Source organism: Heteronotia binoei, chromosome 21, assembly GCF_032191835.1.
Source record: "Heteronotia binoei isolate CCM8104 ecotype False Entrance Well chromosome 21, APGP_CSIRO_Hbin_v1, whole genome shotgun sequence".
Taxonomy (NCBI): Eukaryota; Metazoa; Chordata; class Lepidosauria; order Squamata; family Gekkonidae; genus Heteronotia; species Heteronotia binoei.
In genome coordinates this window covers 161,679,633-161,691,653 of record NC_083243.1, presented here as the reverse complement: position 1 = coordinate 161,691,653, position 12,021 = coordinate 161,679,633, and the positions used below count along the sequence as shown (strand labels likewise).

General features: G+C 42.6%; 1 protein-coding gene across 1 annotated transcript in view; it reads right to left on the bottom strand.

Moving 5' to 3' along the window:
- Positions 1-8,954, bottom strand: part of LMNTD2 (lamin tail domain containing 2) — a 76,255-nt gene extending 67,301 nt beyond the window's left edge. Inside the window, exons 1-2 of the mRNA XM_060262405.1 lie at positions 8,755-8,954; positions 3,342-3,527 (exon numbers count right to left, since the gene is read on the bottom strand). Of these exons, the coding sequence (XP_060118388.1) occupies positions 3,342-3,527; positions 8,755-8,954 (386 nt within the window). The remainder of the gene's footprint in view (positions 1-3,341; positions 3,528-8,754) is intronic.
- Between the last annotated feature and the right edge of the window lie 3,067 nt (positions 8,955-12,021).

The following is a 12,021-nucleotide window of genomic DNA, read 5'->3' as shown; positions in this document are numbered from 1 at the left end:
AGACCATCTTCCTTGAATCAACCAAGAACATTTTATTTCAAGAAGAAACAGTCACAAACAGCACAGGCACTTCACTCATTATATACACTCTGGCCATGACTAACTACGCCGCCAACCCCCCCCCCCCCCAGCAGGCAACAGTTACTCCTATGGGCTCGCTTCAGAATCCTTCATTTGCAGCTGTTCTAAGTTGTTACATGCCTAGCATCCTGATTGGCCAGTTCTTCCAGGCTTCAGGATCCTGGTATGCAAGGAGTGCCTATCTCAGGCTCAGGCAACAGAACCCAGTAAAATGCACGTGACAAAGCAAATACATAACAATTTCCACCTCCACCTAAGAGCTTTTTGAGTTTTTTTAAAATGGCAACCAACATACACTAATGTTATAGCATAAAAATCAGGGCTTTTTTTGAGCAGAATGCACAGGAACGCAGTTTGGGCTGACTTGGCACCAGGGGTGTGGCCTAACATGCAAATGAGTTCCTGCTGGGCCTTGATTAAAATGATTCATCTATTTGTTCCTCTGAATCCCAGGCTTCAGCTTTTAAAGCCTCTAGAGCAGGGGTGTCAAATGTCTGGCCCACGGGACAAAATTGGCCCACCAGGATTTTAATCTGGCCCATGAGGCTCTTTTCTCCCCTCCTCCTGTCCTCACCCTTTGAAACTCGGAGGGTGAAGTTCCCATCTCCTTCTACTTTGTCTTTGCAGGCTAAAGCAGGAAGAAATTGTGGGCTTGCAAAACTGCAAAGAAAATGCAGAATGGATTTTGGATTAATGGAAAATCCATTCCATGTTTTCCTTGCAACTTTGTCTGCGCAGTAATGTGTTTTAATGGAGTGGAGCTCAGTTTCGCTTTTTAGCAATTATATGGCCAGTTAGAAGCTGTTCCTTGCTAGAGTTGTGGAACATGCAAATAAAGGGCTGATGCTTTGAGTCAGCATGTGTCTGCTGAATGGAGTTTAGCACTGGTGCCTAGTGAGTACTCTAACCTGGGAACCCACAGTCAAAGTGGGATATTATACTGTATAATATTTACAGTATATTATATTATACTGAAAAGCCATTGCCAATTTGAGTAGATCTGGGGGCAGTGGGAGGAGCTTGCAATATCCAGCCATTTCATGTTTTCCTAAGCCCAGAGCATTTTATATTTTTGGTCTATATTTTTAGTTTCTGCTGTGATTCTTGTGCTTTTTTTATGTTTTATTTTTAAAGTTGCACTGCCAAATCCCACTATTCCCCCATCTTTCCATTTTAAAATCAGAGTTGCACTTACCTGTAACTGTTGTTCCTTTTTAAGAACTTTTAAAGCTAGTTAATCAATCTCCACAGTAGGCCTGCCCTAAGGCAGTCCCAATGTGTGTCTGCACAGAAGATGGAGGATGAACAAAGCACTGCAAGAGTTTTAAGCATGTTTGTATTTAAAGTAAACAATAATATCTTTAATTGTGTTTCTCTATACTCTTTATACAGTTTATATCTCCACTACCTGGCATTACATTTTATTATACGCATGGCCTGGCCCCACAAAGTCCTATTTATATCAGATTCGGCCTTCATAACAGATGAGTTCAACACCCCTGCTCTAGAGGGGGGTTTGGGGCAGGTAATAGGATTGCACTGTACAAAAGGCTTTACAGACTTGGGTAAATGATTGAGACTGAGATCTATACTGCTGTGCATAGCTTATTGTAAGTGGGCTCCTATGTTGTAATGTCTGTACCACTTAATGTGCCATGTTATTAGTTATGCTATGCTTCAGTTCTTTCTGGTGGTTGCAGGCTTCTAAAATTCTAATGCCCTGATTACTGAATTATTTATTTTGTTGATTGTAATGACTCACCATGCGTAATCTGCCTTAAGTCTCTGTGAGAAAGGTAGACTATAAATAAATACAAAATAAGTGCTAAAAATAAAATCATTTGTTTAAAAGATGAATCCTCCAGTTTTGGAAGTTATTAACTAACCAGGAAGTAATCTGAATTTTGCAGGACAGACAAACATAAACTAAAACATAATGACTACCATTTCCCATTCTGGAGATTTCCACATCCCTGTTAACCAGTTTTCAATAGATTCATAATAAGCAGAGTACAGGCATTGCCATTACTATCTCTAGCTTTCCATTTGCGTCCTACAAAAATTGTGTATGTTGTACTATAATTTAGCTTGATAATGTGCTGTTAATCTTCCATTAGGTAGACCAATCTGCCAATAATGTTTGAACCTCACTTTTGTGATTTCCATTGATTCATTTACATAACACCCTTCACCAGGCCCGTAGCTAACCAGGGGCCCATGGGGCCTGGCCCCCTGACAGTTTTGGGGGCCCCTCACCCAAGGCTGCTGCCTCCCTCCTGCGTGATTTAAGGTTATAGGTTTATTAAATTTATACCCCACCCTCCCCATCGAGGCCGACTCAGGGCAATAGTCATAATAACAATAAGAGACTAACACGTTAGTGCATCATCAAAATAAAATCAATTAAATTTAAAACAATTTAAAACAGTTGGCGCTAATAACATTCTGGTGTTATTCAGGTTCGATGACATCAGTATTTCCTGGATTCCTCCCGCTGTTATAAGTCTCAAAGTCAGCTGAAAGCAAGCCGGAAGAGTGTGGTCTTACAGGCCTTGTGGAACTCTGCGAAGTCCCACTAGGTTCTAACCTCTTCCAGCAGCTGGTTCCACCAGTAGGGGGCTGCTACTAAGAAGGCGCAATCCCTGATTTAAATCACATGGGAGGGGCATCCAGGAGCAGCTGCTGCCCCTCCCATGCCATTTATACAGCCCAGAAATCATCTGATCAGTGGGGTCTAAATTATGCAGGAGGGATGGCAGGAACAGTCACTAGCCTCCTGCATGATTTAAAGGGCCCCCTCCCCCTGCAGCCCCTAACTACGGGGCTGCCCTTCACCCATCACTGAATAATTTCTACACTTACTGCCTATTCTACTGTCAGCTGTTACTGATGGCCAATGACCCTGTTTGTTATCTGATTTTGCACAATCCAGATTTTCATGACACTCAATTTTCAAGGAGAGTGTGTGGTTCAGTGGTACATCTGCTTCACATGTAGAAAGTTCTAGGTTCAATCCCTGGCAACTCCCCTAAAATTAATCAGGTAGAACTTGGTAAGAAAAACCTCTACCTGAGACCCTGGAAAGCTGCTGCCAGTCAAAGCAGACAATATTGATCTTTATTGACCAATAGTCCAAATAAGTACAAGGCAGTTTTATGTGCATGTATACATGGGAGTACAGATTTACACCTGGATATACTGGAGATGTGACTACTACATACTGAAGTTTTGATCAAATGCCCATTCTGTCTATTACTCACTTCTTCAATGGTCCTTTTTGTCGTGTTCTCACAAGCTCTTGCAAAATGCAGGCAAGCCGGTCAGGTGGATGCCCCCGGGCAGCATTTTTCAGACCTTTGATTTCCAAATCCTTCTGATGAAGCAGCAAGAGAAGCACATGTGGCCTGTCTATTGGCTGGGAGTTGTGCCGCAGAGAATTAAGGTCTCTATAGAGGGAACAAATAAATTAATTTCATTTTTATTTCAGCTTTCTTCCAAATAATTTGGGATGAATGATGTACACAGTTCCTAAATATTTGAGAGGCTGCAAACAATTTTTTTTTCAGAGAACTAACAGCAATTTGAAAGAGATATAGTGGTTCATGCTTTATATTTTCATTTCATTTTTACCTTTGGTTAACAGATTTTACTGGGGGGTAGGGTTGCCAAGTCCAATTCAAGAAATATCTGGGGACTTTGGGGGTGGAGCCAGGAGACTTTGGGGGTGGAGCCAGGAGACATTGGGGTGGAGCCAAAAGCAAGGGTGTGACAAGCATAATTGAATTGCAAGGGAGTTCTGGCCATCACATTTAAAGGGACTGCACATCTTTTTAAATGCCTTCCTTCCATAGGAAATAATGAAGGATAGGGGCACCTTCTTTTGGGGTTTATAGAATTGGACCCCCTGGTCCAATCCTTTTGAAACTTGGGAGGTATTTTGGGGAGAGGCACTAGATGCTATACTGAAAATTTGGTGCCTCTATCTCAAAAAACAGCCCCCCCCAGAGCCCCTGATACCCGCGGATCAATTCCCCATCATTCCCTATGGGAATCGTTCATGGAGGTGCATGATGGTTGTGGGGGCGGGGCTTCCCCCGCCGGCCAGCTGGCTGGGGGAGGGGGGAAGCCTGTAAAACCGGGGGATCCCCCTCTGGGACCTGGGGATTGGGAAGCCTACTGGGGGGGGGGGTATATTATTTCAAAAACTAACAAACCTGTTTTACCAGTGATGGGTTAAAAAATATAAGGCCAAGACTGATGGTGCAAGCAAAGTTAACATATATTTCAGCTGAAAATTCCCTACTGGATAATAACAGTTCAAGGTGCAGGTTCAAATCTCAGGCTCATCTATGAAGATCTCTGCAGACTGGATTCCCTGGAACTTTTCCTTCTCCCTCCCACATTATCCTCCAACAATGCAGTGCTTAATGAGTTTGCACTAGTTTACTGAGGATTACATTCTACAGAATTTTTCTGTTCATTGGTGGCATTTTCTTCCAGTGCAAGGAGCCTGGAAACAAACTCCTACTACTAAGTAGCAATACTGGCCAGTCTTACAGTGTAGTAGCAATATTGGCATGGTCTAATTGTTCTGGCTCATTTACATGAATACTCTTGCAGCTACATTTTGAACCAAAAGATGTTCCTGAACTGTCTTTAGAAGCAGCCCCATGTACAATGTGTTACAGTAGTCTAATATAGATGTTACCAAGGTGTGCATGATAATGGGTAGGCCAGGTTTCTCCAGGAAAAGTCAAAGCTGATAAAAGTAATTCTGGGCAACTTTTGATCCCTGCCTATCCCAGCGGGAAGAAGAGTCCAAAAGAACCTCCAAATTGTGAAACTACTTTTAGAGGGGGAGAAAATATCTTTCCCCAGGAGGTAATTTAAAAATTCTGAGAAAGAAGTGTTCACTAGAAACTGCAATAATTGTTCTTTCCAGGTGGATCTACTACACTGTAATAGATAACTGAAATTCATGGATAACTGAAATTGTCTGTTTCAGACTTGCCAGTAAGGTATGGTGGGAGTAAAATACACATATACCTTTTAAGCATTCCAACTTTTCTTTGTTTACACATCTGTTTTCTATGCCATTATCTAAGGTTCAGTTGAAATATTACAACTTCCATGTAGGCTGCTGTACCACACCAGGGCCTTAATGTCCAAGACTAATTATCACATAGGTTTTGTTCTCAATTAGAGGAGAACTCTGCATCTGGGCTATACCATTTCTAAATGCAAGTGGGGTCTCATATGACAGGATGCTTCCCCCTTTAAAAAATCCCTGCATGTAAAAAACTAGAAGCCAGGTAAAGGACCATTCTCCCCAATTTCTACTCTTCTGTGCCGGATTTTTATTTATTTATTTATTTGCAGAGAAGCATTCACTCTTGTGAGCTATCACTTTGCAGACCAAAAGTAGGCTTACTAATTCGGTAAGAACAAGGCCATCACTCCCATGAATCACATGACAACTTTCCATGCCAATTTCTAAGCCCTCTGTGCAAAAAAACACAATAATACATCTGACATGCAGGCCTTTTCCATCTTGGCCTGTTGTTTATCTGGTAGACAGTGCAGTGCAGTAGATATGGGATTCATATCTAAGATTCAGTTGAAACTATATGCTTTGGGAAATTTTTATCTAATAATAATCCCACCTTTCTTCCAAGGAGTAGATGATACAATGGATTTTGTCCCATTTTGTCTTGAGACAGGTTATGCTGACATATGTGATTTGTCTGTTTACTTTATAGCTGAACTGGGACTTAAAACCTGGTGCCCCTCACCTCCCAATACAAGGTCAATAGCTGATTTCACTACCGGCCCCACCTCCATTTCTTCATCCTCAAAATGCAGATAGTAGTGGTCTGCTTCTCAGGACTGCCATAAATATGGATATATCACTAGCCACCTCAGTTTGGAAAGAAAGGGTATTTTGTAGCTTCCAATCTCTTATCCTCCCTCCTTCTCATAGAAGTCTTTAAGGCATCATAGAATAGTATTCAGTTTCCATCTCATGATTAAGGATGAGCCCAAACTGGCTCACAAATAGTGGTATGCATTCAGTTCTACCCAAGCTGAAAATCTACCCGAAAAATACCTTACTGGTATTTTTTGTGCGTGTAGATTTCAGTATCCCAAATGTATCGTTTCTTTGGGAAAACAATCATAATTTTAAAAATCCCAAATCTTCAGGACTGTCTCTCCCGGTATGTTCCTCAAAGAGCTTTATGCTCTGTGGATCAACAGCTTCTTGCAATTGCTGGCCCTAGGGTTGCCAGGTCTTACCTGGCTGCCGGTGGCGGAATTTCCTCATGCGTGCAAATTACACATGGCATGATGATGTCACCCCAAAGAGACATTATCATGCCAGGCACATCACAGGGGGGATGCTCTAGCACTTGGGGGGAAACTCTATTGCTATCATAGAGTTTTTTCCAAATGCTAGAGTGCCCCCCACAACATGCCTGGTGTGATAATGTCACTTTCAAGTGATGTCATTGTGCCAGGCATGTCACAATGCTCCGGTGCTCTTCGTGGTAGGGCTAGAGACCAGCAGTCACTAACACTCTTTGGAGAGGACTCTCATAGCAGTGTAGAACCATGCATTTCTAGATAGTAAAGCTTTAGAGATATAGACAGAACTAATCTATCCATCTTGGATGGACATGGCTCCAGAGGGGGACCATGCATCCATTGTGCTGAAAAAGAGAGTGTGCTTCTTTGTTGTGTGTAAGAGACGAGTGTAAGAGGGCAGAATGGAAGGAAGGAAGTTGTTTCCATGTAAGCTAGCAGCCTATATCAAAGGGACAGTGACAGGAGAGTAAAAAGGCACTGACTTGTTTGCAACCCCCCATACAGAGGCTGAGGCTTGAGACGGTGTCTAGGCCTTCACTTCCAACAAGTTGTGCTGATAGTCATAACTTGAATCCAAGTCGACAGATTTGACACACAAATAGGGTTGAAAGATCCCACCAGGGGCAGGGGAGCCTCCACTTTTGTGGGGTGCTTTCCTGATGCCAGCAACCTGGTTGGTCGTGGGAGATGCTGCCCACAACTGGTCTGAAAGGCGCAGTGGCCCAGAATTGACATCATCACATCACCGATGTTGTGCGGTGACGCTCTAGTTTTTGGGTAAAATTCTAAGGTAAAATTGGCTACAGGCCATAGAGTTTTGTCCCAAAACTAGAGCATTAGCATGATGTTGGTGATGTGATGACATCACTTTGCACTTACAGCAGAAGATCCCAGAGAAGACCAAGGATCCCCTGCTGGCTGCCAGGTAGGATCTGGCAACCCTACACACAAATTTTAGCATCAGGTATTTAGAAAAGTCATGATCCTCATGAATAAATATTGTACGCCTGGGGAGGTAGCATAAAAATGTCCTACATAATTTATGTAGAACATTTTATGCCCCCTCTTAGCTTTATAGAAGCTAATAGTGTTAGGTCCAGGCCTAGGGTTACCAAGTCTCCAGCTTCCCGGAGTGGGGAACTTTTGTGGTGCTTTGCGCGTGTGCAAAGCGATGACATCACCCACACTTGACGTCATCAAAATAGTGGGGGCCATGTGGGGGCCGCTCTAGGCTTCTCCAGGAAAACTCTATGGTTTTCCCGAACGCTCTAGCCAAATGGCTAGAGCGTCCGGGAAAACCATAGCGTTTTCCCTGAAATGCCTAGAATTGGCCTGCACGGTTGCCATCATTTTGATGACATCACTTTGGGTTGATGTCATCGCACCAGTGATGTAGGAGGAGGTTTCCCCCGCCAGTCCAATGTGGGCCAGCGGGTTGGAAACCTCCTGGGCGGGGCATTCCCCGTCCAGACTGGGGGCTTGGCAGCCCTATCCAGGCCCAAAAGACCTTTCTTAGGATCCTTGGCACACGGCATGTTTCTCTAATTGTTGCAATACAGTTATGGGAAAAACTCTACCAGGTGATTTTTTTTCTTTTAATATAATTCTTAAATATGTAGGAGTTCTTTCATGTTCTGGGCCTGCAAACCCTCCCTGGTAGATACTGGAAGAACTGACATAGTTTGATAATTTCCATGGCAATATTATTTATTTGTTGCTGCGAAAGCATCAGAAGAGTGCTAGAGAAAGTTTTAACATATCTGTCTAGGTGAACTTGATAGTGCTATCCTGGCATCAGGGCGTAACACACTGAATTGTATTTGAGATTAATTTGTTCCATAACATTTTATCTGCGGTTCTCTCTCCACTTTAAATTTATGATAATCCTGTGAGGTAGATCAGGCTGAGAGAGAGTGATTGGTTCAAGGTTATCCTTTGCGGGGTTTTTTTTTTGGCAGAGTGGAGATTTTAATCCATCTTTCCATAGCCCCAGTTTGACTCTTTAACCACTATGCAACACCAGCTCTCAAACATGGCTACATTCCCTCTCAAAGAAGGTTTTTATTCCTTGAAGAGATCTGAGGAAGCTAGAAGCTCTACAGCTGCAGCGTCTACTATCACAAGGATACAAGAACTGCCCCTTCTCAATATCATCTTGCTCCAGAGCTGTCCAGACACTTCTAATGAAGATAACTGCATACAGAATAGTGAGAAGTAGGTTTATCTGACCTGACATTGCTGCAGAGCATTTTGATGTGACAATAATACATGAAAATGTAAAGACTATGAAAGGCCGTGAAGAACACTTACTCAGGCTCTTCTTTTGTTGGTTCAATTATAGTGTGCGAAGTGTTGGAAGGACTGCTGTTTCTTTTGAAATCCTCAGGAGCCTTTATCAAGCTGACCTTGGTGATTACAGGAAGTTCCTCCTTGACAGTGTCTTCCATTTCACCTTTCCTCGAAGTTCTGCGGTTCAAAGGAACACTTCCTGTAGCTGTAAAATCTTCCATAGTCAGTAACTGACTGCTGGTTGGTGTTTCATGTGCAAAAGAGAATAGCATATGGAACTTTTCTGGTTATCAGAACTTTCTCTATTATTTTTCTAGTCTCATTCTCTATTACCACTAGGGTTGGCAAATATCAGATTTGATTTGGAAGCAATTATCAGGTGATATTATTTAACTTAATGCCATGCAGGGCTTTTTTGTAGCAGGAACTCCTTTGCATATTAGGCTACACCTCCCTGATGTAGCCAATCCTCCAAGAGCTTACAGTAGGCCCTGTAAGAAGAGCCCTGTAAGCTCTTGGAGGATTGGCTACAACAGAAGGGTGTAGCCTAATATGCAAAGGAGTTCCTGTTACAAAAAAAGCCCTGATGCCATGAAAAGTTTTCCCACTTACTAAACCTCTGTTAAAGGGATGGAACATCTCCTTTCATGTTGAATTAACAACCATATTTACCACTAGTTTCAGAGCCAGTGTCCATGCTGTTTGTTCACATTACATATCTGACTTTACCACCAACTAAACACTTGACTTGAACAGGTTGCCTCTGCTAGCCTCTGTTCCTAGCCACAGCATGATGCATGGGTGTCTGTGTATGTTTGCTATTACCATGCCTTATATTTTTAGGAATGCACACTTAAAGAAGTAAAAACTAAAAGGAATCTTGTGACATTAAAGATGGACAGATTCTTGGTTTTGCTTCAGCTACCTAACATGGCGACCCTAGAACACTTCACATCTAAGAATATGAAGTGGCTTTTGTTCCTCAGTGTACATTTCCTTAGGTTAGAAATAGATATACATTGCAAATTGTACTTGCAAAGTGTCTGACATAGACGTATTTAGCATTCCAAGTCATTTTTTTCCAGGGCATAAAATATACATTCATATCACTTCCACAACATGTGCAATGAATGCCTCGTCTTTCAACGCCACTTAATTATGATAGTTATCATCTAGATAACCCCATGGAGACAGATGGTACTAGTACAACCAGTCCAGAATGAGAGATGTGCAGACTCCCAAACACAGAGATTACATCGGCTGATTCTAACAAAACTGTTTCCTTCAATGGAGGAATATCCAGAGACACTCAAACATAATATCAGCAAATCTGCATGAATTCAACAGAAAAGAATTCCGAATAGGCATGGGCAATTTTCTGCTAATGGATTTTTTTTCAAGGTTTGCGTTTGCTTGTTTTTAAGTGGTGCAAAACCTAAGTACACACACACAAGTAAGAGTGAACAAATTATTGAATGCATATGTTACAATTAGAAACTGTGATTAAGATGTATAATCCTTGATCCTTTTTGTGAGTGTCCTATAATGAGAAGCCTAACATTCTCCAGCCTAATTTGAGATTGTTTGATATGGTGACAATTACAATATTTACAATCATTATATAAAGATTCAATACTATTTAATATCTTCATACATCAAGCCAACTAAACCAGATTGTGGTCAAAATCCTTAGAAAAATATTTTGGTAAGTATTTCATTATTCACAAGTGCATATAAATATTTCATTTTAAAATAGTTACTACTACCAACAAGGATTCAGGTAATATAAGAGCAAAGATATCTTATAAGAAGAGATGCAAGGTTTTTTTTTCTGGGGGAACATGGTAGAATGGAGTTCCAGAACCTCTTTGTGGAAACAAAATTCTCAAAAAAATAAAAAATAAAAATTCATGAGGAGTACTGGGAAGCATGACATCACTTGTGATGTCACACAAATACTAAAATAAGATTTTAAAAAATAAGATTTAAATAAGAGGATGCCTGGTAGTAGCTGCGGGTGAGTGGGGAAGCAGCCAGGCAGTGCAGAGGACTTGTTGCTTTTGCCAAGGGTGAGGTGCGGGCTGTGAGCCTGGGAAGAGTGTGATGTGCGTTTGGGCTGGAGAGAGAAAATCAACTGCAGCTTACCAGACAGAGGCTCTTCTCCCCTGACAGCAGTGTGCCCCAGCTTCCGCTCCACACTATGACTCCCAGGTGAGCACAGCTTGGATCAAATGATGTTGTAAAGGTTTCTGGCATCAATAGATTTAAGAGTTATTTGAACAAGTTGTATGTTATGTATCATTTATCTCCAAACATTGCAAGGCAGCTCGAGTCATGTGCAGTTATGTTGGAGATAGAGTTTTTAAAAATTGGAAGGATTCTATCAACAAGATGGGTTGCATCTAGCTACAGAACTGTTGGGTGTTGGGTGTTTGGCAAGATTATGAAGCCCTAACATGAAAACTGGCTAGCCATAGGCCTCAGAGAAGCACAGGCCTCAGAGAAGCAAGCCCCGGTGAAGTGCGCCAGCTGTGGGGATCTGCACGAGCGCTGTGACTGCCAGTTCCAGAATGTGGACTGCTGGAACTGTGGAAAAGTCGGACACATAGCATGAGCCTGCAGGGCCAAGTCCAACCAGAGGCACGAGTCTACCCACCACGATTCAACAGACATGCACACCACTGCATCGACCAGAATCCAGGTACTGAATTTGCCTTAGGACACTCCCGATAAAATTAAAGTGCAGGTGCTGATCAACGGGGCTCCATGCATGATGGAACTGGATTCCATCTCCATCTCCATAATCTGGGAGGAGACCCTAAACAAGCTATGCCCCAATGGCGGTCCGCTCTTGTGGCTTGCTGGACTCATATTGTGGGACTTCCAAAAGAACCCCATTCAGATTAAAGGGTGGGGGCTGAGTCCAAGTACATTTTACGCATTTCGATGGGATGCTGGACATACTGGTGGTGATGCGCAACCTCACCAGCTTACTGGGTTTAGCCTGGTTCAAACCACTGGGGATAGAAATTGTTGGGGTGAACCAGGTACAGCCTCACAATTTCGAACATGTGTGCCGGGAATTCCCCAAGGTGTTCAATGGGGCTCTCAGTTGCTACAAAGGGCCACCCATATTGCTGCAGCTCAACCCCAAAGTCCAGCCCATAAGGCTAAAGGCCTGCTGGGTTCCGTTTGCACTGAAACCCAAGATAGAAGCCGAAGTGAACTACCTTGTCGCCCAGGGGGTCTTAGAGCCTGTCTCCCATGCTGCTTGGGAGACTCCCATCA